General features: G+C 34.8%; 1 protein-coding gene across 20 annotated transcripts in view; it reads right to left on the bottom strand.

Annotated features, from left to right (window-relative positions):
- Positions 1-27287, bottom strand: part of PAK3 (p21 (RAC1) activated kinase 3) — a 281213-nt gene that overhangs the window by 45139 nt on the left and 208787 nt on the right. For all 20 annotated transcript variants that reach the window (XR_004952810.1, XM_036226636.1, XM_036226629.1 and 17 more), the window contains 3 exons: positions 18243-18374; positions 17319-17484; positions 9752-9815 (listed from right to left, as the gene is read on the bottom strand). Coding sequence is in view for 19 of the 20 variants with exons in the window: in XM_036226636.1 (XP_036082529.1) it covers positions 9752-9815; positions 17319-17484; positions 18243-18374 (362 nt within the window). In the remaining variant the exon portion in view is untranslated. The remainder of the gene's footprint in view (positions 1-9751; positions 9816-17318; positions 17485-18242; positions 18375-27287) is intronic.

The raw sequence follows: 27287 nt of genomic DNA, 5'->3' as shown, positions 1-27287 counted from the left end.
TTTTAAGGCTCAGGAATAGACATCAACAGTGTTACCATCACATGCAATAACTCAGTGAGAGAATTTCAGAGTGTTCGTGTGATTTGCCTCTCGAAAATGTACTATTGAATTAAAAAAATATTTAAAAGTCATGTTTTCTCAGTCCCTTTCTAAGTACATGGAATGTAGACAGGGCCAGGTGGTATAATCTTTCATTATGAGGATTATAAATCGTGATAGGGAATTTTCTGTTCTTCAGCTAGGGCATAACTCTTCCCAGAATATTCATGCTCATTTAATTTTAAATTAAGCTGTAACACATTATGGGTTTAGGGGCAGGGAGTGCAGTGGGTTATAGCCCAGTGATAATGAGGCCACAGTTACAGGGCTTAATCCCTGGAAAGGCCAGATAACTCCCAACTACTCACTCCAACATTAAGTCTAAGCAGCTGTTTCACAGTATACACCATTGGTTTCACTTAGTCAGGAAAGGGGGGCAGGTGGCTTAATACAAGCTCATTACTATGGTTGTAAAAAACAAAGTGCAATCTCTGCTAACAGTGGTTGATTAAGTGGAATCATCTTTCTTTACAAGGAGAGCAAACAACTCAGTACGTTTAAGAGCATTAAATAGAACGAAGAGCATCTTTCACTGCTCCATAAATGTTCTTTACAAATGCTAATGAATTTTCAATCTCATTCATCACAAAGCCCATTATAAAGCTCAGACTACATCTATTTATATCTCACAGCAGTGTTCTACCATGTATAGCTCAAAATAGATCTGATGAGGAAGCAAATACTTTTTGGGTGCATGATCCTATGCAAAGAATCATTTCCATAAGCACACTAAACACTTCTGCTCCTGCCCATAGTTTCCTAAACAAAGAAAAACTAATAATAAAAGTAAATTAGTAAAAACAAGTCAGAGGTTTTATTCTCAGCACTTATCCCTGAGTTCTATGCTGTACACTGCTTCATCAGGTTCTTTAAGCAACCTGCTATTCATCAAGTTCTTTAAGAAACAACTTTCAAAACTACTCATCATCAAAAGAGGAACTTCATATTAGAGTAAGAAGAGGGCCCCTCATTGAGTAGCAAAGATAAGTCTGAAAAATACCTAACATGATATTTTTACTTTCCCAAGGCTTAAAACTAAAACTAATTTAGAGGGACAGGAAGTGAGGGCTTGCCAAAAAAAAAGTTTGTTTGCAATTACTGATGGAGTAATCATATTATCATTCTTTATAATTAAATAATTGACAAAGATTCACATGTTAGACAAAATTCTTTTGGCCAAATGTGTATCTTTAGGCATAGGAGAACAATGATTTCAAGAAATACTCCTGTTGTCACTTTCTGACATATTTAGCTGTGTGACTGATTTAATCTACAAAGAGATGAGACATGCAACAAAAATACTTTGGCATAATACATACATGGACTATATTGGACTATATTGGCTTGTGAATTCTTCAGGATAGCCTTTTTTGTTTTACCATATAATTTCTTAAAATATTTTTTTCCTTTTGAAAATCAGTATGGGGATGTGTTTTCATTATAGTCCTATGATCCCAAGTAAATGAATATGGCTGTGTTGATGAGGGTGTGAACAAATAAGCAGTCTCATAGATTGTTGGTAGGAGTGTTAAATGGAACAACTTGTATGAAGGACAACTTGGAAATTAAAAATGCACACATTCTTTCATGTAACAACTCCACTTTCAGGAATTTATCCTAATAATAAATTTGCATATATCTGACATAGCTTATTTGTAAGGCTCTTCACTGAAGTCTCCTTTATAATAGCAAAATATTGGAAACAAACAAAATATCTATCAATTGGGGCCTGATTAAATAAATTACAGTACACTGAAAGGACAAAATATTGCATCTGTTAAAAAGAATGAAGTACTGACATGGAACCATCACTACGACATAGGCACATAACAGAAAAGGGGATAGTTTGTTACCACTTATGTTATAAACATACCCACCACACACACAGAGTAATGCACCATATATGCCCAAACACAAAGCAAGCATTTTTTTTCCTAAATTATTTCTTCAGGAAAAAAAAGGGAATTTTTTAATATTTAAAGTCTTGTAAAATCTCTCAAGTCATGTGGCAGTTCTTCATATTCATTTATTTTTATCCATGAAGTACTGTTTGGAAAAGACACATTAGGGTGAAATATTTTCAACCAGTGCTAGTTTTGGATGCCCATAGAGAGTATCTGTCTGAATTGGTAAAAAAAAAATGTAAATAAGTTATTTCTGAAGGTATGGCCCCGTAATTACAAGTGTTAGATGTCATGGACAAGCTTTTTAAAGGTCACTTTCAAAATCAGTGCTGTGAAAGGTATCAAAGATAGGACAGTTGGACCATCAAAAATAATACTGAATACAATTAACTGAAACAAATTGAAAATAGAAAACCTGAGAGTTTATAAAGATATTTTTAAAATAAAAGGGAATGCCTCATCCCACTAAAAATTCAAAATACCTCTCATTGGACATTTTTGGAAGTAATTTGGGTATCAATTCTTTATATTGAAAGTTGGCAATTAAAAAATTATGTATTTATCTGAATTTGTATGGACCATATTTTGGAGTAACTGAAGACTGGCTGATGAGGTAAAGTTCTTCTCAACAAAAACATTATAGCTAGTAAGTGTGGAGTGTATTACAGTTTTTTAAAAAAATCATTATTTTATAATCCCTAATGAAATAATTGCTTTGGGTAATAATCACCAATAGATGAAACCTTAGATGAAAGGCTGATCAGGAACTTTGCATTGGAGGGGACAGTTACCCATTGATTTTTTTTTCTAATCAATCTACTCATCCTCCAAATACAGGATAATCAGACACTGTGTGCCTCCTGATATAATATGAAATACATAGCACCATTTATGAACAAATCTTTTCAGAAGTGGAACCTGACCCTTATTAAGCTTCTAGACTTAACTTCTACTTAGTGACACAACCAAATACAATGTGTGGATCTTCTTTGGATACTGATGTGCACAAATCAATGGTATTTTTTTATAATTGTGTTTTTCTGAACTGTGTTTTTGAGACAAGTGGAAAACTCTGATTTTAGACTGGGTGTTAGATAATATCAAGCAATTGTTAAATTTCTGTAGGTGTTACAACGGCATTGTGATTATATTAAAATATTGATAAATATTGAATTTTGGCAATAAGAATATGGCAGTTCCTGTACTATTCTTTTTAGTTTTGTGTTTGAAAATTTGTATTAGAAATTTATAAAGAAATATAATAGAGAATTATGTCGTGAAGATATAGATATAAATCTACAAGACAGATTCAGAAAGTAATCATCTTAATGTTATATGAATGAGTAATTGTGACTAGGAATAAAATATCCAGGAACAGAGTCATACGTGGACTCAAAAATATAAAGAACATAGATGGAAGTCAGGTGATGTACTTGAATAACTGATAAGTGATTCGAAAATGGGCTCTAATGATTATAGAAACAAATTTAAAGATGCATGGTAAGATTTTGAATTATACTGCTCATGAAACATGAGAGTAGAAAAATCTCTCCTAACTTATAGTATTTTGTGTAATGTATGATTTTAAAAATCTAAATAAGAGTGAATTAATAAGTTAAACATCTTAAGTAAACATTCACCATTTATTTATACATGCAACAATTTATGTATGCAGGTGACTCAAAATAACTTTAAAAAATTATTTCATTGTGTCACCTTATATTACAGCATGTTTGCACACATGCAGAGAATCTATGAAAGTTTTGCATTAGAAATGAGTAACAATTTCTTTCTGGAGGTTTCTTTTGTACAGGATACCTGAGAGGCTGAGGGATACAGGCTGGAGGGCCACTTTTCACTGTCTACTCCTGTGTATCTTTGAATGTTATACTTTGTCTAAGTATTACCTCCTTAAAAAATTAAGCTCAGATATACAGTGTAGCTTATATCTCTCAATTTGTTTTATAACACAGCCCGAGATTTTTTAAGCATTATTTCTTGTTAATGCCCATCAAACTGTACTTTTGACTGTCCATAGAACTGGCATTGTTGACTTAATTCTGCTGGTCTTTTTGATATGCATTCATCACACACTTGCTGAGTTCTTTACTCTATGCCAGATGCTGTTGCAGGCCCTAGGGTTACCAAAGTGAATGAAACTTAGTCTGAAGATTTCATTTGATTTCCTTCAAATGAAATTTCCTATAATTTCCACTTGTTAAACCCTACATCTTCTCAAGTTACTATTTAAATGCACCCTTCTCTAAGAATCCTTCATCATATCCCTACCCTGGCTATAAATGATTCATCCCTCCTCTCTGTCTCCGTAGCCCTTTGTAATCACAATACTTACTGTATTGCGCTCTATATAATAGTAGCTGTAGGTGGGTATTTTATCTTTAATAATAACTAGCATTTACTGAGCAGAGTACTTCACTATGTGCCATATACTGTGCCAGTCACTTTAAATGCCTTCTCTCATTCATTTCTCACAATAGTATGAGATATGTGTATTCTGTTTACTATGGATAAGAAAAAATTATTTTTAGAAAATTAATTTGCTCAAAGTCTTCTGAGTTCAGAATCTAGGCTCTATTTCTTCAAATTTTCTAAAAAACTCTTCCTTTATTCTTCCATGGTTTTCAAAGTTTCAAGTGATTTTTAATGTCTAGACAAGTTAAGATGTAAGTAGTGCATACATGCCATTGCAGATATAAGCTGTAGGATTCAGAAAGACAGAACATAGAAAAGGTAAGTTAGGGTTAGAGCAGCCAGGAAGAGATAACAATGAAGAAAAGTGGATAACATATAGGGGAAAGGTACATGCATTAGGGGATGGGGGTCCTGCTTATTTCTTAATACAACTCTCCTTTTCTCCCTGTCAGATGTTCAGAGAGAGAAAAAAAGAGAGACAGAGTGAGAATATAGGTCACTGTGACTCCTAGAATCTGGTTCTTAACTATTAAGTTATGTTATGTGCAGTACACTCAACAAAAGCTAGCTGAATTAAAAAAAAGTTATTTGTTAAACTGGATCCAAACCATTTCTTCTGAGTTGCTGCCTCAAAAATGTTTTTCTATTATTATGTTGAAGAAAATACAAATATGAACCTGAAAGAGAAAAAGAGTCTGTTTTTCAGAGCATTCTCACTTAGGGGAAGACCTTAAAATGAATTCAAATACATTAATGAGAAATCTATGAGGACAGCTGCCAACATTAGTAAATTCGGCCCTCTGTTACATAGCTACTGCTTATTCAGGAATTACACACGCTTGCCAATGATAACTGTTGACTGAAAATAAATATTTGATTTTGTTGTCTCACTCTGCCCCATTTATTAAACAAGTTCTTTTATTTAACTGTCTTAGAAAGTGGAGATTCTTGTCTCTACCATATGAAAAACTTATGCTGTTGAGTTAATGACAATTTAGGGAGAGGGTATCAGGCTTTTATTCTTTTCCTTTTTTTTAACATTACATTTGCTCAAAATATATAGATTTTGTAGGCTAATTATAGAACACTTTTCACAACAAACCTGGTGAAATAATGTCATTTTAAACCTTCAACTCATAGCTATAGCCTCAAATAATTAGACATGTAATTTTGAACTTGATTTATGGAAGATGGAGCCCAATTCTCTGGCCTCAGTCCTGAAAGCTAGGATGGCAGAAATCCATACTAGAAAAATTTGGTTTTCCAAGTAGATGAGGGTGATTAAAGGTTCTTCTGAAGTCCAGCTCACTCCCTAGAGTAAGCTGTTGTACTCCCTGAAGTTGAAAACTGGGTACTGTGGCTGATTATTCCTACCACCAAATGATTACTGTCATAGGTTTTAATATCACCATTCTAATAGGTAAAGTAAAACAATAAAAGACAGATTCAATGAAAAGAAAATACTCTATTGAGAGTAGAGACTAGTTTGTTTAATTTAGATTAATAATTCATGGGGCAAAAAAACCATTAAGGGCAATTTAAGTAAAAGAAAAATTAATTTAAGTGGATTTTTTTGGTCAACAGAGAAATAAATTAATATTTTGACCATTCACTTTAGAAATTAAGAAAAGAGAGCAAATATCTACTAAAATAAAAAATAGTAAGTTACATAAATGATAACATTACAGTAAATATATTTAAGTTACTAGATTGTGTGTTAAAAGCTATTTAAAATGCACCTTAACTTTATATTATGATTATTGTGTGTGTGTGTGTGTGTGTGTGTGGTGTAAATGGGCAATGGAAGGCGAAGGTGAATGAAAAAGGTAGACGTGCAGCACACCAAAATACACAAGGGATAAAGAAACACATGTGGAGAGGCTGATCAAGTCATTATGAAAAACAAAGAGATAAGGACAAATTGAGAAAAAGAGAGACACAGATAATGGAAGAGAAAGGTACACACACACACACACACACACACACACACAAAACCCACAGAGGACAGAGAAAGTGACAGGCTAGAAAATCAAACATTCTCATTAGTTCAACAAATGTTTATTGAGGCAAAAACAGATCCAGAGTGATGGGGAGGCTGACAGCGGAAGCTCTGTAGGTCTTAGACCTTGGCCAAGTAAACTATTGGTATGGACCAAAATTGTACAAAATTGCTTTGGGGGCCTATTAAGTGTAAAAGTACTAGATACCAAAGGAAGCAAAATGAGAAATGAATTAGACTTCCTACCCTCTAAGGACTTATTTAAAAGTTAAATCTGGCCTATGAGTAAACAGGTTTCATTATTCTTTAAAATGATGAACTCTGGAAATTTAACGACCAGGAGGGGAAATTCCTTTGATATGCAAAGTTGCTTAGTGGCTTAATCTTTGTTCTTAAAGAAATCAGTCTTGCTTCATTACCTGGTATCTGGGAGATATTTGAAACAATCTCTTCTTTTTTTTTTTTTAAATTCGATGCTAGTTTTGGCTCAGTTGAGTCTTAATGGGAATGAATAATCAAAACAAAATTATGTCTTCCACTCCCCACTCCCTAAAAAACAGCTCTTAAAAAAACCACTTTATGAATAAATAAATAGCTTCCATATTTAAACCTGTAACTAGAGCAGTACTGTCCGTGACAAATATAATGTGATGTAGGGGGATAGGGGAAGGGTGAAGTGGGTAAAGGGGATCAAATATATGGTCACTGAAGGAAACTGGACTTTGAGTGGTAAACACAAAATAGAATATACAGATGTCAAATGATAATGTATAACTGAAAATTATATAATTGTATTAACCAATGTTACCCCGATAAACTTAATGCTTTAAAAAGTTAAATATGTGTGTGTGTGCGTGTGTGTGTGTGTGTGTGTGTGTATATAATGTGAGCCATATTTTAAAATTTTTAAGAGCTATATTTAAAAAGTTTAAAAGACAAAATTAATCTTAATAACATATTTTATTTAAAACAATGTATGTAAAGTATCATTTCAACATGCGAAGGACATAAAATTTATTGAGATACTTTGTATCCTTTTTCATACTAACTTTTTTAAATTGGGTACTTATTTTACATGAATAACACATCTAAATTTGTACTAACCACATTTCACATACTCAATAGCCACATGGTTACTGTATTGTATGGCAAAGATCTAGAATGCTACTTCTCTGTGGATTGTGCATTCTTTTCTATTGTTAGCTCCACCAAAGAAATAAGTAGATTAAACTAAAATCTAAAAGCCAACTTTTGCTTTCCGAACCCTCTTAATACATGATATTGTATTTTCACAATCTGCCTTGTGGAGTTTATGTTTTTGGGCTTTAGGCATGAAGAGAGTGAACTGAGGCTCGTATATGGACATGAGAAGGTATGGCTTCCTTACTTATGTAAAACAACCAGTTCACCAGAGCTTAAGAAGGAAACTCTAGGTAGGAAATAATGCCTATAGATGCCAGCTCTGCTGATGAACTGAGTAGGTTTGTCTCTGATGTTCTCCTTGCACCTTATGCAGCCCTCTGTCAAGCATTTATCAACACAGACTTTAAGTTCCTTGAGGGCTCACACCATCAATACCCATTTCTATTTCTCTACCAGTTAGCATAGTGCCTGGCACATAGTTGATACTCAATAAATGTGCAGAACAAATAAATTAAAATAATTATTTTTTTTCATTTGCACTAAACACCTTGCAAGTGCTCCATAGCCACACGTGCTAGTGGCTACTGTATAGGATGGAACAGATATAGAACATCTCTATCATCATAGAAAATTCTATTGGATAGCACTGTTCTAGAGCAATGGGCGTGAACACTATTTGACTGGCTAGGTAATAGGGGGTCCTAGAAACCATAATACTTTTTTTTTATGATCAAGTGAGAGTCCCGGAGATACCAAATGACACACATGCAAAAAAACAACCAAAAGCACAAATAGGTGTATATTTTAGCCTCCTAGAAATGCAGCATCATTATAATTTCCAATGGAAGATGAAGGTTGGCTATATATTTCTTCCTGAGTTTCTGCCTCTCAGGGTCTTCTCACCTTGATTTCCACCAAGCACAATCCCCAAAAGTAAGGGGTTACGATATGTTCTTCTTACCCTCTAGCCAAAATTTCTAATGAAGACTTCCCTTGTTTACTGAGATAAGTTGGCAATTTCAAAAGAAACTTTAGTTAAAAAGCTAGGGGGAGAGAAAGAAATAAAATATAAAAATTAAGCTTGTATGTAATATATAATTTTCTGAACCTAAGAATCCTAGGAAAAAACAGTGAAGTGTCTGAAGAAATCCTACATTCTCTTACCCAAAAATTGACTCTATTGGATGAGGGGCTAGCACAATTTTGCAGGCACATTAGCTATATCCTTTCCTTCCCAGCCTCTTGTTCTCATTCAGGAGACCTCTAAGGTACCATCCTGGTTCCTGGCATACAATAATAGTTAGTGCACCTAAATATTTGTCTCATTCCTCATTTAAAGTTAGCCCTTAAAAACACTTCATCTTTCTTTAAACCAAAATTTTCCCTCTTTCAATTGCTGTTGCCTACTAATGCCATCCAGCTTAGCTTCATACTACTGCTTCAGAACCATGCCTAATTATATAGCTGACTTGGAGAAATGGCAACTCCTACCTTTAGCTCTAGTGAATAATCTAGTCCTGTGATTCTCATGTCTAGCTAATGATCAGGATTATCTGAGGAATTTATCCAACGATCAATTTCCTGGCCTCCATTCCATAGTTCCGAATCAAATCTCTAGCAGTGGGGCCTGGGAAACTTTATTCTTAATGAGAATAGGAGATGAAAATGATGTACTCCATTTCTTTTAGAGATTATTGATCAGTTACCTCCTTACTTGGATAGTCAACTCTGTTCATCTCTGACTCATTCAATAGGAATTTTCCTACCCTCATTCTGTCACTTTCCTGTTTGACAATGAAATGGGATTTTAAGCATAACATCTGTACAGATGTGGGGGGAGGGGCAGAGATAAAGGGGGTTTTCATATAAATTAAAATTTCTATAACCCCACTTCTTTTCTAGAGAAATCAGTTTGAATCATCTAACTATGTGGGCTCAAACTGTCCCTAGAAAAATCACTGTCAGTTCAACAATGGTGAAGATTCCAGCAGGATATGTTCCTTGGCTAATTAATAGTCTGTCTGCCAACCAGAAAGACCAACATTTAGGGTGTAAAACATTAATATAACCCAAGAAATGAGAAATGTAATTTACTAGAAATCCAAGTTGTTACTGAATTTTAATGTATATCTCTGGTGCTTATCTTTTGATATTTCAAATAAAAATAACTTACCCTTGACCAATTTTTTCAAATCTTGTGTATTTTTTCTTTGGGTCCCCAACACTCACAATGCTTCCTGAGTAGGAGGCGAGGAGAGGGAAAGAGAGAGAGGAATTAAAATTGATTGATTTCCCTTTAGGTGATACTAAAAATTAAGATACCAGAGTTAATGACAAATAAAACATCAGAACAATATTTCCATGTGATTTCTATAATTTATATGGATAATGATACATTTTATTAAAATAACAAATAGTAATATATTAAAGTAGTGATAATAACCCATGCTGTTTATATTAAACATTGATGATGTTTGGAAACATAAAGGACTAGTTGCAACTCAATATTTATTAAAAGTCCCCATAAAACTATACTGTAGATTAGGAGATAAAACCATCTAAAAACTTTTACATATTATTTAACAAAGTCACTATCTTCTCTGAAATGAAATGAAATTGAACACTATATTACATTCAATTATACTGTATAAACATCTATCAAGCAATTACTATGTACCTAGTACTGTGTGAGGGGTGATGGAGATGGAAACAAAGTTTAATTATAAAGTAATAACATTCATGCTTTTAAAAAATACATCTCTGGATCTAGGACCCTAGTAGCACTCCAAACATCTTTAACAGATTTACTGAGGTATGATTTCAATACCATAAAGTTCACCCACTTAATGTGTACAATTCAATGGCTTTTAGTAAATTTTTAGAGTTGTATGAATTTACTAAATTTTACCATGATCTAATATTAGAACATTTTCATCACACACACACACACACACACACACACACACACACACACACAATCTTGTACCTATTATCACTCACTGTTCATCCCCCTCAGCTCTCCAACCCGTCCATAGGCAACTACTAATCTACTTTCTGTTTTGATAGATTGTTCCAAACACTGTGGAGTATGTTTAAAAGCCACACAAGAAAACCATTAATTTATCACGTTTAACTATGGAAAAATGATTTTATTATTTCAAAATATCAAATCCATCACTCAGAGGATGAATATTTTCCACCATTCAGAATAAATCCAGAGAAACTGAATTTGACTCATCAATGCAGTGCTCAAATCAGTGTAAAAAAATTCTCAGCCAATGCATTATGTGAATAAGGGTGAAGCTTCTCAAGGGATATACTTTGAAGGGATTCATTTATTTGAATGCCTCTGGCCCTCCCTTCTTTCTCTGTGAAAGCAAACATATCAGCATCAATACCTTTGAGTTATACCTTACTAATATGGCTCCTGTCCCAAATAACTGTATAGTCAGTTTGTAAAACAAGATTTACATACAAGAGAAGGTTAACTAATCAAAAGGAGATCCATAGATTCTATGTCCTAAATGTCACTCTTATTCACCCCCTCCTCTTCATGCCCAGGACCAATGAAATTGTTCAGGCCCTCATCATCTCTTGTCTAAACAATGGTGCTAGTTGTTACCTATCTCTAAACTCTGCCTTTTCTAATTCCTCTTCCACAATGCCTTTTGGGTAGGATAACTATATAATTCATAAACTGAGATTGTCCTAGGTAAACCGAAATGCATGGTCAACATACTTGAGTAATTTTGATCCATTGTTCTTAATTCTTCAAAAGTTCCTCTTCACTACAGGATCAAGTTCAAATTTCTTAGTCTAGCATAGAAAGCCTTTTACCATCTAGCTCCTAACTAACTAGTCTAATCCCACATTCTTCTCTTGTTAATCCTTCCTACTTTGTATTCTAGTGATACTATCACTATCCAAGGCTTAAGTCTTTGCAGATGCTCTCCCTTTCCCTTTCCTATTTAACCCATGAATTCCTATTTATCACTTGAATATGTCATCCTCCTTTGTGGAGTCTTCTCTGATGCTTATATTGAGACTTAACATGCTCCTTTTTGAGCGCAAAAACATTCTTTTTATCCATGTAACTTCGGTGCCTAGAATAGTGGCTGCCACTGAAAAAATATTTGTTGACTAAATGAATAAGAAAATATGTATTTAAGTAGTAAACTGTGAGCTACAGATAATACCTCATGTTAATTTAGACAATGATCCATTTTATAGGCTAGTGAACAACTTAATTTAGACCCATTGGTAGACAGTATACTTAAAAAATAATTAAATGTTTCACTCATGGATTGTCCTTTGGGTTTTGTTGTTGTTTTGTAATAGAAGTCCATGTTTTAGTTAGATTAAATAAGACTTACACAATATGTGAGTTGTTGTATTATAATTTTTTTCTCTTGTATTTTCAATCTCAGTCAATGGTATTATTACCATCCATCTACTCAGTAGCTTGAGTAAGAAATCTGGAAATCATCTTTGACTCATTCCTTACCTTCACTCCCCATATGCAGTTGTCTACTGAATCTTGGGCTTATAACCGTTCACCTCCTAGATACTATTTGAATCTGTCCCTTCCTCATTACTACTGTTCTGGTTGGGCTCTTATAATTTTTGTCTGGGCTATTTCAATAGCCTCCTAACTGGACTCCCTATTTCTAGCCTCTGACCACATTAGTCTACTCGTAACACTTCTGTCAGGATGCTCTAAGGGTAGATCTAATCATATGATTCTCTGGTTTAGGAGTCCTTGATGTACTTTACCCAACACCTACAGGAGCTCAAGCTCCTTGGCATGGAATGCAAGGTTCCTGCTTTATTCTCCATCTCATCTCATGACTTCCCCACTAGAACCATAACAAATTAATTGTAGCTCATGATCAGCTAGCTTCTGCTTAACAGTTTAGTTTCCTTTCCTAAAACTCCAGTCCATCACCAATTCTATATTCAAGAGACATTGAATATGCTAGAGTTCCCAGGTATATACCTTCATACCTTCTTTATATACTATTCCCTGCCTGTAATTTCCTTAAGTTTTCTTCCTGGCAAGTTCCTACTTATTCTTTAACTCAACTTTGATGTTACCAGCTCTAGGATTTTTTCAAGTAAAGTTAATCATTTTCCTTCCATGTACTACTACTGTACCTTCTCCCCCTCTTTCTGCCTCTCTTGCTTTTGCTCTTGCTCTCTTTCTCTGTACTTGATACACCCTATATCTACATCTATTTATCAGACTGTGTATTAAGGACAGAAGCCATGTCTTATTTATCTGTATATCTTCAGTGCCTCTTCACACAATGCCGAGTGTGGACTATACTGGGTATTCAATAAAAGTCTGTTGAATTAAACTTAAATAAAAATAGGCATTTCCTGTTATAAACATCCTATATTTTAAGAGAGGGATTGAAGAATGCATTTTACTTATATCTATAGAATGCCACCAATTTAACAATTTCTAACTTGCTATTTCATTTTTCAAATTGTCTCATAGATTTCCACATCACTGAGAGCTATCCTTATTTAAGTCAGCTTTTAATGTGTAAAGGTCTGGATATTTGTGTGTGTGTGTGTGTGTGTGTGTGTGTGTGTGTGTGTTTGTGTGTGTGTATATGTGTGTGTTTAAATGAAATAAGATTTTAAAGTTGCTTGAAACTATAATTTTTAAAATCAGTTTATAGCCTTCTAAGAAAGTTATATATTAAGTTGCTGAGCAAAGTCTTCTGTATAGACTGAACAAAAACAAATGAGCTTTAGCCCAAGCCACTTTTTAAACTATGACCAATTCCAATTGGCAGGGTTCAGTTAATGAGGTTTTATGGAAGTAAAATATTCAGCATTTATTTCCATGGTATGCGGGGTAAAAAAAAAGAAATAAATTATTTTATGAGGATTCACAAAAACAACCACTTTGATGAGATCCTGCTTCTGAATTTAACTGCTATTCAAATAAAATGGTTCCTCACACCCACAATCCTTGATAGGAAAGTGTGTGCTGCCATCTACTGATATTAGACAAGCATACAAGAAGCCTTGTCTACAATTCTGAATGACAAAACAAGTTTGTAAAGTGACCTCTTTCATCATAGCCTTTATAATTTACTTATTTGATTTTATAAATTTTAGTAAAGAAAGGAAAAAACATGGTGACACGATAGGAAAAAAAGTGACAAAGATCCCCACCTTAAAGTCAAAAGGGGAAAAATGATAGTAATGCCAGAACATTTTCTACCAGAGCAATTTCCTAAATGAGAAACAGACTATTCATTTTAAAGTACAGGATTTAAGAAATCACTAATACTAGTATTTGTAAAAGGATTCATGATGTGGTTTCGGTGGCAAGGAAGCCCATCTATGTATTCTCCTACATATTAAACTAAGTTGAACTCCAACTAGTAGATTATCACTTTAGCATGATGAAGGTTTTGATTCCTGAGAAAAAAGTAAAATAATTCTGTAAGTTAATATTAAGTCTATATGAGGAAGAATTAGGAGAAAGAGTTTTGAGTGGGGAGTACTGGGGATGGGAAGAATGAGAGGAAAAGGTAATTGTGGGGCCCAGAAGGGAGAGGATAAAGATAAACTTCCTGCCTTACACAATTTTGTTGACAGCGGCTTTTGAAAATGTTTACTGAAATGTAGAGGATTCTTTATTTTCTAACAAATTCAGACAGACCACAGTGAACAAGCCAGACTCAGGCTATCTGTTTGCGTAAAACTGAAAGATGATCAGTTCATTTCGGCCACTAGTGATCTAATGGTCTAGCCCCCACAATTAGTATCTTCATAGAAGATAAATAGCCTGGAGGCTCTGTGATCTAAACTATCCACCTCCACCTCTTAGTAATCTGATCTGAGACTGAAGATGAGGCAACCCTCATCAATCCCCATGCTTATGGTAGGGGGCAGTGTCTACTCTGGTATGGGCTGTAGGTCATTCCTTTACTTCCCTGTCTCCTTTTCCTATCTCCTTTACCTCCCAGCACCGACTCCTATATTCTTTCCCCAAGCTCCAATGAGGGCCTAGGTTCCAAGGTCCTCAATGATTTCAGTACAGGGACCATACATCTCAGATTATTCCTAGTTTCAAACATTCTGTTCCACTGGAAGACTCCATGTCCCAATTTTTTTATATTGAAAAATATGGTCCTTGCATTTTTCAAAAACAAGCATAATTATTTTATACTACTATTTATTGTGCTAGGTGTCTTACCTTCCTTATACCTCATTTAATCCTCACAAAATCTCTATTATACTGGTAATATTATTATTTCATTTTTCAGATGAAAGAAGGGAAGTTCAGAGTTGAGTCACTTACCTAAGGATACACAGCTAGTCTAGGTTTATAACTCATATTCAGCTATGATTCACTTCAAAGCCTGTCCCATCGTACTATCTTATCAAGGCTTTATAATCATGGGATAAAACAGTTACTACCATTTATTGAGCATCTATTGTGTACTAGATACTGTTGCTGAGGTTTTTACATGCATTTTTCTCATTTAATTATCATAATGCTATGAATTTGGTACTATTATTATCTCCATTTTCTTTGGATGAGGAAAAAGAGGTCCAGAAAAATTAAATAACTTGCCCAAAGTGAGGAAGCTGGTAGCAGTGGGCTTGAAATTGGAATCTGGCCCTGTCTGACTTCAGTCCTGTCCTTTTAGCCATTGGTAGAGTTATATAAAATCCATCCTATAGACAGAGCACTAATATGTAGTTATAAGAGTGCTGGCAGAGCAGGAACAGGAAAGACTGACTGCAGTATAGCTCAGCCTAGATCTCATTCATGAGAAGCACTCTCCCCTTTCTCCACAGGTTTTCCCTGCCAAGGCCTTTTAAGCACAAGGTAAAGTTGGTAGTTATAGGTAGCCCACTGGCTAGAGGAAAAATGATTCTTTCTAGGCCCAAGCATTGTACAGAAGAGAAGAAAACACTTAATTCTTCATTTAAGATATGATGTACTATTGAATTGTACACTTGAAACTTACTGGATGTTGCTGATCAATGTCATCCCAATAATGTTTAATAATAATAAAAATAAATAAACAATATGCCCATTAAATATCATCTAAGGTAGTTTTTTTTTCTTTTTCATCATGTTGCTCAGTGCAGGACAGAGTAAACAATAAATTATAAAGACCATAGCTCCAGTACCATTACAGTTTGCAAGCAAAGCATGGCTTTGGCCCTGGAAAATAATGCCTTTTTCTCTGTCACTAAACTTAAGAAAGCTATAAACACATTTTAATTATAATAAATCTATTGAGATTTGAAACAGGTACTAAATAACAGTCATTTTTACTAAAGCGAGGCTGAATTTAAAAATCTAATATATTCTTATAGGTCATGTCCACATGTCCAAAGTAAAGGGAAAAATATTTGAAGCAATTGTCTGAATAATTGAACTGAAATTATCAGGGCAATTCTTTCATTTTTTTTCCTTCCTTTTTCCACAAATAGACACTTGGAATATGCAGATGCCAAGTGGGTAATGGAAATAGTGTAAGTTTAAAGGCAAACAGATTTGAGTTCAAACTTTAGCTTTGCCATTCATTAGTTTGGTGACCTGGTCACTTTAGCTTTTTGAGGATTAATTTCACTGATCTGTAAAATGAGGTTATTAAAATCTACCAAAGGAGATTATTGTGAAAATTAAACCGAATAATATATATAAAGTGACCAGCACAGAAAGTGCTCAGTAAATGGTAACTATTACTGTTGTTATTACAGCAAATAGTTGGCAATAGCACTAGATGCATATTTAATCATGTAATGTCAGTAGGCTAAAGCACAGCAATTCCAGTTCCGAGGGCTCACCGACAGCTACAATCTGAACCTTTGCCTTTCCGAATGCATCTACCTTAGAATGTGTCAATCTCAGCACTGTTCACATTTGGGGCTGAATAATTCTTTGTTGCAGAGGGGAAAGGAGAGGGGTTGTCATTTACATTGTATTTAGAAACATCCCTCGTCTATCCCACTAGGTGCCAGTAGTCCTCCCTGTGTCATGACAATAAACATGTCTCCACACATTGCCAAATGTCCCTTAGAGGGCAAAATGGGCATTCTCTTCCTTTTCTGAAGTTTTTTAGATGGACATTTGCATAAAATAAGATGGCTCTAATTGTATCACACTATTAAAATTTATCTTCCAAATAAAATTGTAAGTTTCTTGACGGCAGGAAATTATTTTTCTATCATTTTATCCAAAGATTAGGGCATATAACAGACAAATAGAAACACAGTAAAGATGTATTTGTTTTCTGCTAGTGTTTGCTGGCCCTGTCCCCTCTCCACATAGAAGTGCTCCTGAACTAATGGAAAGGGTTATGTTATAACAGTTGTCGGTTTTGATTGACAGTGTTGGGCTTTGATTGACTTATTATGATTGATCAGTTGGGGCACTTGGGATATGATCATTACGATATGACATAAGACTACCGTATTCTTTTTGGGAGTATAATCTTAAAATAAAACTACTTAATTGATTTTGTCAACTTTTCAGCTTAATTGATTTTTTTCAAGTGCAAATATTTAGTTTCTGTCAAATTAGTAATGTGAGGAAGGGAGTGATCTAGAATGCACAGTGAGTTCAAAACTTTACATCTCATGCCTTCAGGGAGCCTAAAGTCTATACAAGCAGGTTTGAACTTCTAAAGGATCAATCTCATTCTACTTTATGAGAAACCATTACATAAAGAGTGTAATGATGATAAAAAAAAACTCACTTAGCTTCTCTAGGATCTCCTCATCTGTCATCTTGGATTTTTTCCTTTGTCGATCTGTGTTTCTATACAAAGTACTGGAATTGGCATTCTCAGCAGAAGGTGGTGTGACCTCCTTACTTGGTGCTGCTGGTGAAGCAATGGATTCAACCACGGAACGAGTGTAGATCTTCAAGACAAAAAAAAAAATCTACAATTAAAACAGCAGACCAAGTCAAGACACTGTCATATCAGTGAGATTTTTTTAAAAATCAAGACAAAATTTTTAAGCAGGTTTAGGTGCACAGCAAACTTGAGAAGGTACAGAGGTTTCCCATGTACCCCCTGATCCCACACATGCATGGCTTCACCCATTATCAGCATCCCTTCACCAGAGAGAACATTTGTTACAGCTGATGAACTTACATTGGCACATCATAATCACTCAAAGTCCATAGTTGACATACGGTTCACTCTCAGTGTTGTATAGTCTATGGGTTTGGACAAATGTATAACGGCATATATCCATTATTATGGTATCGTGAAGAGTATTTTCTCTGATATAAAAACCCTCTGTTCTCTATCTGCCTTCTATCCCTCCTCTTACCCTGCCTCAAGTACACTGCCCTTGAAAACTCTCAGAAGCTAGATTTTTTGAGATCCCTATATATGCCGTGCAAATCCTGTTACTCATACTTCTGCTTATGCAAGTCTTCCTACCTGATTCACGTGAATTTCCTACTCTATCTTAACCTCTGCAGCAGTTTTATAACTTAGCAACTATTTGTATGTCACTAGGTATTATTCTCTGTCATGTGTTGATCTTGTGTCCCCAAGTTCTGGGGACATAGTAGATGCTCAATAGGAACTAGTTGATTAACTAGATTCTGACTCTAAGTTCCAAAGGACATCTTTTGAATCATTTGGAAATAGTTACTTGTAACTTACTGATTTTGTATGCTCTGGTCTTGGTGCAATAACTGGTGGAGGCTCATTGTCATCTTCATCCTCTTCCTCTTCTTCATCTTCTTCTTCAGACACAGGAGGAGCCAAAGGAGGCTCTGATGCTGTTTTTGTACTCTTATGACAAAAACAAAGTTAAAAATGAGATATTAACTTCTGTTTTCCTATAGAAATGATATAAAGGAAATGGAATGTGTTACATATGTAAGAATAAAAGGGAACTGCATCTTTTACAAAAAAGTAGAATCATTTACAATTTGGTAGCTAGGACCTGTCAAAATTCAGAGAAATTCAGGTCATGGTTTAAACAGGATGAAATTTTAAAAAATTATTTTCCTTTTCCACTAAACTAAAAAACAGTGAGATATTTACTTACTATTTTAAAGTTCAATGTTTTTAAAATCAATTAATACATTTAAAAAAATCAAATAATTTCTACTAAAGCTTTGAATTTGTACTGGGCAGATTGTCAATTTATTGATTCGCATGTTGTCAGACAGAAAAGGGCTCTTGTATACCTAAAGATTAAAGCATGCATATGGATATGGTATTAATACAGCTCTGCAAATATTAAATACAAGCAAGCTCATAAATGTTTCTTTCCCATTCAATCTCCTGACCAGAAACACTCAGAATGAATCCAGGCAAAATGGCGTAGATGATAGAGGCTTTGTACATCTCTTCTTGAGACTACACCAAAGTTGTGATGGAAACATGGAGTGAACAGCAAACAGAGTCACCTGGGGTCTAGAAGAACAGAAGCCCTATAACTAGGGAGAGAAATAAAAAATCACCCTGTAATGGTAGGAGGTAGGAGGGGTTGAAGATGCGACGCTCCCTGGTCTTGAGTGGCCGAGGGGGACAGAGGCTACAGCAGTTGCAGCCAGCAGTTGCAGACGTTCTTTTTAAAGTGGCTGTGTCTGCAACTGAATTTTTGTGGTGATGGACTTGCTTGCTCTGAGCAACCAGATTGGCTGCTCAGAGGGCACCAGTGACTTACAGAAGGACACTGAGTTGGTGGAGTGAGGGCCGGAACCAAGGTTTTCTCCCAAGCAGAAGTGCTGGTAGTACCCATCGTTCCTCTGTTGAGCCCACCTTCCTCCAAGAGTGTGGACACAGCACTGCCACAGCTGAGATGTCATCAAACCGGATAACAGAGGTAATTCTACCCTGAGGATTCCTTGAAACTCCGCCTCACCCTACTCTCAGACCTACCAAAGTCATATGCAGTAGTGTCCTCGGTGTGTCTTATGCCCCTTGCTGAACCAATTTCAAGACTTGCACTGGTGGTAGCTGGCCTTGGTTTCTGGTGTGGCCTCTTGAAGCAACTAAAAGCACCACATCTGTGGATTGCTTGCTGAATCTTATCGGGTGGCCCTGGAGGGGCACAGGCTGGGGCTAAACTTGGCCTACAGCTGAATCCCTCTCAGGACTGTGCCTGGATGCCTACTACACAAAGCCATGCTAATAAGACTCGGAGACTTAGGAACATTGCATAGTATGTAGAAACGGACACAGAAAGGCAGCAAAATGGGAATACAAAGGAGCAGAAACCACGTGAGAGAACAGAACAGAGATCCAGGAATAATGGAGTTAAGCGATCTAATGGATGCAGAGTTCAAAACAATGGTTATAAAGATGCTAAATGAACTTAAAAGGAAGTGTAGATGAACTCAGTGAGAACATTAACAAAGAACTAAAAAAAACATACAAATGGAAATGGAAATTATAAAAGGAAACCTGTCAGAAATGAAGAACACATTATCTAGGATGAAGTGTATATTACAGGGAATCAACAGTGGATAAAACGGAGGTTCGAATTACTGATATAGAGAATGGGGTAGCAGAGGATACCCAATTATAACAGCAACAAGGGAAAATAATAAAAAAAATGAAGATAATTTAAGGAGCCTCTGGGACAACATCAAACATAACAACATTCATATCCTGGGGTACCAGAAGGGGAAGAGAGCAAGAAATTAGAAAGTTATTTGAAGAAATAATGATGGAAAACTTCCCTAACCTGGTGAAGGAAAGAGACATACAACCCCAAGAAGCTCAGAGTCCAAAACAAGATGAATCCAATGAGGCCCACATCATCAGTAAAATGTCAAAGATTAAATATAAAGACAGAATCTTAAAAGCAGCAAGAGAAAAGAAGTTAGTTACCTACAAGGGAGCACCCATAAGACTGGCAGCTGATTTCTCAAAACAAACTTTGTAGGACAGAAGCGCTTGGTACAAAGTATTCAAAGTGATGAAAACCCAGGATCTACAATCAAGATTACTTTATCTAGCAAAGATATCATTTAGAGTCAAAGGACTGATAAAGAGTTTCCCAGATAAGAAAAAGCTAAAGGAGTTCATCACCAAGCCAGTATTACAGGAAATGTTGGAGGAATTTCTTTCAGATGAAGAAAAAAACATGTATCAAAAATATGAGTAAAGAATGGCAATAACTACGTATCTATCAACAAGTACTTCAAATTTAAAAGAATTAAATGTTCCAAAAAAATATATAGAATAGCTGAATGGATAAGAAAATAAGAAACCTACAGATGTGGTCTGCAAGAGACTCACTTCATATTTAAAGACACAGACAGACTAAAAGTAATGGGATGGGAAAAGATATTTCCATGATAGACCTAGAAAGTATTGCGTTAAATGAAGTAAGACAGATGAGGACAAATACCATGTGATTTCACATACATGTGGAATCTAAAGAGTAAACAACAATAAAAACGGAAACAAACTTATAGAGAGAAGTTTTTGAGGGCTAATAGATGGGAAGGGGCTGGGTGGATGGTAAAAAAGGGCACAGGGATTAAGAGTACAAATGGATAGTTACAAAATAGTCATGGAGATACAAAGTGTAGCATAAGAAAAATAGTTAACAATGTTGTAATAAATATGTAAGGATAAAGAGAGGTACTAGATTTAGTGGGGTGACCATTTTCTGAATTATATACATCTCTAATCACTATGCTGTACAACTGAAACTAATATATTAGTGTATTCCAAATATAATTGAAAAAATTCATTGATTTTTACACTGTAAATATGAACAACTACTTGTTTATTATGTTTCAATAAAGCTGTAAAAAACTAATTGATGTAATTCACATAAAGGAGAAAATCACATTGTCATCTCAGTAAATAAAAAAGTTTGAAAAACTTAAATATCCATTCATGATAAATATAAAAATCCCTAGAAAGCTAGGGAAAAAACACCCAAGATCTAAGGAATGCCCATCTATATAAATAATTATTCAATAATAACTAACAAGTAAATATTGATTTGCAATGTTAAAAAATGCAATAAAGCCAGTACCAAAAATAACAACCATAGTATTTAGGGTCTGTTTTTGATTATTCATGTTAATGCAGGGATAAAATGATAGCATAGCTGGATTATTATTTATTTTATTTTACTTTTTTTTCATTAAGTTTATTGGGGCAAATTGGTTAATACAATTATATAATTTTCAGTTATATATTATCATTTGACATCTGTATATTCTATTGTGTTTACCAAAGTCCAGTTTCCTTCAGCTACCATATATTTGATCCCATTTACCCACTTTATCCTCCCTCTATCCCCCTATATTCGATCTCCTTTAACCCTCTACCTCCCCCCTGCTCCTCCACCCTACTAGTCACCACTAGATTATAGTCCTCTGGTAAACACTAGCCTATAGTCCATGTGCATGAATATCTGTTTGTCCTGTTCAATTGTTGCTTTTAGTTTATACCCTACATATAATTAATATCATGTGATTATCAAATTTTTCTGTCTGGCTTATATTGCTTAGCATGATGACCTCGTGTCCATCCATGTTGTCGCAAATGGTAGTATTTCATCTTTTTTATGGCTGAGTAATATTCCATTATATATATGTACAACAGCTTCTTTAAACAATCATCTATTGTAGGACACTTTGGTTGTTTCCATGTCCTGGCCACTGTGAATAATGCTGCTATGAACATTGATGCGCAAATATCTTTTCGGATATGAGTTTTTAAGTCTTTGAGGTAAATAACCAGTTGCTTTTTCTCTGCATTCTCGCCAGCATTTGTTATTGTCTTGTTGATTATAGCTTTCTAAGAGGTGTGAGATGGTATCTCATTGTGTTTTTGATTTGCATCTCCCTAATAGCTAGCAACGTTGAGCATGTATTCAACTATTTGTTGGCCATTTGTATGTCCTCTAGGGAGAAGTGTTTGTTCAGGCCCTCTGCCCAATTTTTGATTGGATCATTTTTGTTGTTGTTGTTGTTGTTGTTGTTGTTATTGAGTTGTATAAGTTGTTTGTATATTTTGGATATTAGGCCCATATTGAAGGTATTGCTCACAAATATATTTCCCCATTTGGATGGTTGTCTCTTTATATTGTTGATGATTTCTTTTGCTGAACAAAAGCTTTTTAGATTTATGTTCCCATTCAATTATTTTAGCTTTTATTTCCCTTGCTTTTGAGGTCAAATTCATAAAATCCTCTTTAAGTCGAAGATCTTTGAATTTAGTTCCAATGTTTGCTTCTATGCATTTTACAGTTTCAGGTCTTATATTCAGATCCTTAATTGAGTTAATTTTGGTGTAGGATGATAGAAAACAGTCTAGTTTTATTCTTTTGCAAGTGGCTTTCCAGTTTTTCCAGCACCATTTATTGAAGAGGCTTTCCTTTCTCCACTGTATATTTTTGGCTTTTTTGTCGAAAATTATTTGCTCATGTAAATATGGGTTTAATTCTGGACTCTTGATTCTGTTCCACTGGTCCGTGTGTCTGTTTTGCTGCCCATACTATGTAGTTTTCATTACTGTTACTTTGCAGCATAATTTGAAGTCGGGTAGAGTGATGCTTCCAGACTAGTTCTTTTTTCTCAGGATGGCTTTGGCAATTTGGGGTCTTTTGTGCTTACAAACAAATCTGATGATGTTTTGTTCTATTTCTTTAAAAAATTCTGATGGGAGTTTGATGGAGATTGCATTAAAACTGTATAATCCTTTAGGTTATATGGTCATTTTAACGATGTTGATTCTTCCAATCCAAGAACATGGAATATCTTTCCATTTCTTTGTATCTTCTTTGATTTTTTAAATAGAGCTTGTAGTTTTCATTATACAGGACCATCACATGTTTTGTTAAATTTATTCCTTGGTATTGTATTCTTCTTGTTGCAATTGAGAAAGGAATTATTTTTTCCACTTCTTTTTCTGACACTTCATTATTTGAGTATAGGAATGCTATGAATTTCTTAATTTTGATTTTGTATCCAGAGACTCTCCTGTATTTGCTTATTGTTTCTGGTAGTGTTCTTGTAGAGTATTTAGGGTTTTCTATATAGAGCATCACGTCATCCACAAATAGCGACAGTTTGACTTCTTTATTACCTATTTGGATACCTTTTATATCTTTCTATTGCCTGATTGTATTTCTTAGGACCTCCAATGTTATATTGAATAACTGTAGTGATAGTGGACAGCCTTGCCTTGTTCCTGATCTTAGAGGGAAGGTTTTTAGTTTTTCGCCATTCAGTATGCTGTTGGCTGAGGGTTTGTCATAGATGACCTTTATTATGTGAACGCACTTTCCTTCCATACCAATTTTGTTTAAGTGTTTTGATCATAAATGGATGCTGTATCTTGTTGAAGGTTTTTTATGCATCTATTGATATGATCATATGATTCTTATTTTTTAATTTGATTATGTGGTGTATCACATGAATCGATTTGTGTATGTTGAACCATCCCTGTGCCCATTTGATTGTGGTGTATAATCTTTTTAATATGTTGCTGTATTCGGTTCACTAGTACCTTATTTAGGATATTTGCGTCTGTGTTCTTGAGAGATATTGGTCTGTAGTTTTCTTTTTTTGTGTTATCTTTACCGGGTTCTGCTATTGGAGTAATATTGGCCTCATAAAATGAGTTGGGAAGTATTCCAACTTCTTTGATTTTTTGGAAGAGTTTAAGGAGAATAGGTACTAAATCTTTGTTTAATGTTTGGTAGAATTCACTGGTGAAGCCACCTGGTCCTGGATTTTTACTTTTTGGTAGGTTTTTGATGATTGTTTCAATTTCCATACTGCTGCTGATAAGTCTATTTAGATTTTCTAGTTTTGTTTTTTATTCAGTCTAGGAGTTTTCTAAGTACTGGTCCATTTCTTCTAGGGTATTAAATTTGGTGTTATGTTTTTCATAGTATTCTTTTATGATCCTTTGTATTTCTGCAGTGTCTGTTGTAATTTCCCCTCTTTCACTCCTGATTTTGTTTGTGTCCTTTCTCTTTTTTCGTTAGGCAGTCTAGCTAGGGGATTGTCAATTTTATTAGACTTCTCAAAGAATCAGCTCTTTGTTGTAGTTATTTTTCTATTGTTTTTGTTTTGTTTTGTTTTCAATTTCATTTATTTCTGCTCTAATTTTGATTATTTCTTTCCTTCTGCTGATTTTAGGCTTCATGTTTTCTTTCTTTTCTAAGGTTTTTTTTTTAAGATGAAGCATTAGGTCATTTATTTGGGCTTGTTATTGTTTTTGGAGATGGGCCTGTGATGCTATTAACTTTCCTCTTATGTCCGCTTTTGCCATGTTTAAAAAGTTTTGATATGTTGTGCTATCAGTATCATTTGTTTCTATGTATCTTCTGATCTCTCTTTTTATTTCTTCTCTGAACTAGTTATTCTTTAGTAGCATGTTGTTTAATCTCCATGTATTTGTGGTTCTTCCTGATTTCTTTTTGCAATTGATCTCTAGTTTCGAAGTATTATGATCAGAGAATATGGTTGGTATGATTTCAACCCTCTTATATTTGCTGAGGCTATCTCTGTGTCCCAGTATGTGGTTGATTCTTGCGAATGATCCATGTGTAATAGAGAAGAATGTACAAGCAGCTGTTTTGGGATGAAAGGCTCTGTAAATGTCAATTATGTCCAGTTGGTCTAATGTGTCATTTAAGGATGTTATTTCCTTATTGATTTTCTGTTTGGATGATCTGTCCATATTTGACACTGGGGTATTCAGGTCCCCTAGTACAATAGTGTTCTGGTCTGTTTCTCCTTTTAGTTCTGTTAGTAATTGCTTTACATATTTTGGGGCTCCTTGATTGAGAGCATAGATATTAATAAGTGTTATGTCTTCTTTGTGCATGATTCCCCTTATCATTATGAAGTATCTCTCAGTATCTTTCTTTACCCTTTTCATTTCGTAGTCTATTTTGCCTGATATTCATATCACTAGTCTTGCTTTTCACTCAATACCATTTGCCTGAAATAGCATTTTCCACCCTTTCACTTTGATTCTACATTTGTCTTTAGAGCTGAGATGGCAGCATATTGTTGGGTTTTGTTTCTTGATCCAATCTGCAACTCTGTGCCTTTTTATTGGTGAGTTCAGTCTATTTACATTTAGGGTGATTATTGAAATATCAGGTCTTCTTATAGCCATTTTATCTTTTGCTTTCTGGTAGCTCAGTGTTTCTATTGCTTTCTTTTCTTTGTGCTTCTGTTTTTTTTTATATTATGGTTGGCTTTTGTGGGTTTTGTCTCCAGTTCTTGTTCTATGTTATATACTTCAGTTCTGAATCTTTATATATACAGTCATCCATGTTCTTCTGTGTGTGCCTTATTTCCATTCCCCTTTGCAAATTTGGATCTTTGAATCCTCCCCTTTTCAGTCATTATTATCTCAATTCATCCCTATGCATGCTGAATGTTCATTACTATCTTGGTGTAACAATTTTCTTCTTGACCCCGTTTAGTATTTCCTATAGTGCAGGCCTCATAGTGGATAATTCCTTCAGTTTTATTATGTCTGGAAAAGTCTTAATTTCTCTTCATATCTAAAGAAGAGCTTAGCTGGATACATTATTCTAGGCTTGTAGTTCCTTTCACTTAGTAGATTAAATATTTTATTTCATTCCTGATGCTCAGGCCTTGCCGTTAGTCATGGGTTGCTCACAGCTTTCCCAGGCAGGGCTGTTCAGGGAACTTGCCCCTCCTTCTCCCCTTCTTCTCCTCCTATGGTTAGCTCCAGCAGCTGAGAGAGGCAGCTTCTTTATTTCTCCCAGTCCACCTCTCGACTCCTTGGGTTCATACTTGTGGTAGCTCTTATGCACAGATCCCATGCTCAGACATGCTGGTGTGCAGTTTGGGTGTTTTTGTTGTTGAGTTTTAGATGTTCAGCTTACTGTTTTTTCCAGGGTAGAGATCTGGGGACGTCTCTCACTCTGCCATGTTTCCAATGATCCCACAGCTACATTTTGAAAGAACTAAGGCCATGGTTATCAAACTGTGATTCCCGAATCAAAATCATCAGCATTATCAAGGAGCTTGTTAGAAATGCAAATTCTCAGGCTCCATCCATATCAATGAATCAGAAAGTCTAGTAGTGAGGCCTTGAAATATGTGTTATAACAAGGCTTCCAGATGATCCTGATGTAGGTTCAAGTTTAAAAACCACCAAACATGATATAGATCTGTGCTGTCTAGTATGGCAGGCACTAGCCTTAAATGGCTATTGAACAGTTATAATTGGCTAGTCTGAATTTAGATTGGTTGTAAGTGTAAAGTGCATACCTGATATTAAACATGCAATATGAAAAAACTGTAAATTATTTTCTTAATGCTTTTTATAAGGTATATGTTCACATGATATTTTAAATATATTGTGTTAAATAAAATATTTTATTGAAATTAATTTCACCTATTTCTATTTACTCTTTAAAATGTGGCTACTAGAAAATTTAAAGTCATATGTATGGCTTTTATTACATTTCTGTTGGAAAGCACCGTTATAGATGATTTCTGATTTTTTGTTTTGTTTGTGTATGTGTATACTTTTATTTGTTCTCTGTTTATGCCTTCAGGTATACTGTGTCAGGCTAATCTTAAAAAGAATTTTCCATTTCTTGAGGACAAACTTTCTGAGGCAGACACAGGCAGCCTACTAATAGACTTCTAAATAAAGAACCTCAGTCTATGACTAAAAGTTCATTGTGGATTTTCTACAATCATGTATAAACCTACGGTGGAATAA

Source organism: Rousettus aegyptiacus, unplaced genomic scaffold (assembly GCF_014176215.1).
Source record: "Rousettus aegyptiacus isolate mRouAeg1 unplaced genomic scaffold, mRouAeg1.p scaffold_m13_p_9, whole genome shotgun sequence".
Taxonomy (NCBI): domain Eukaryota; kingdom Metazoa; phylum Chordata; class Mammalia; order Chiroptera; family Pteropodidae; genus Rousettus; species Rousettus aegyptiacus.
Note: the sequence above shows the minus strand (reverse complement) of the source record. Positions and strands in the feature narration are given on the sequence as shown.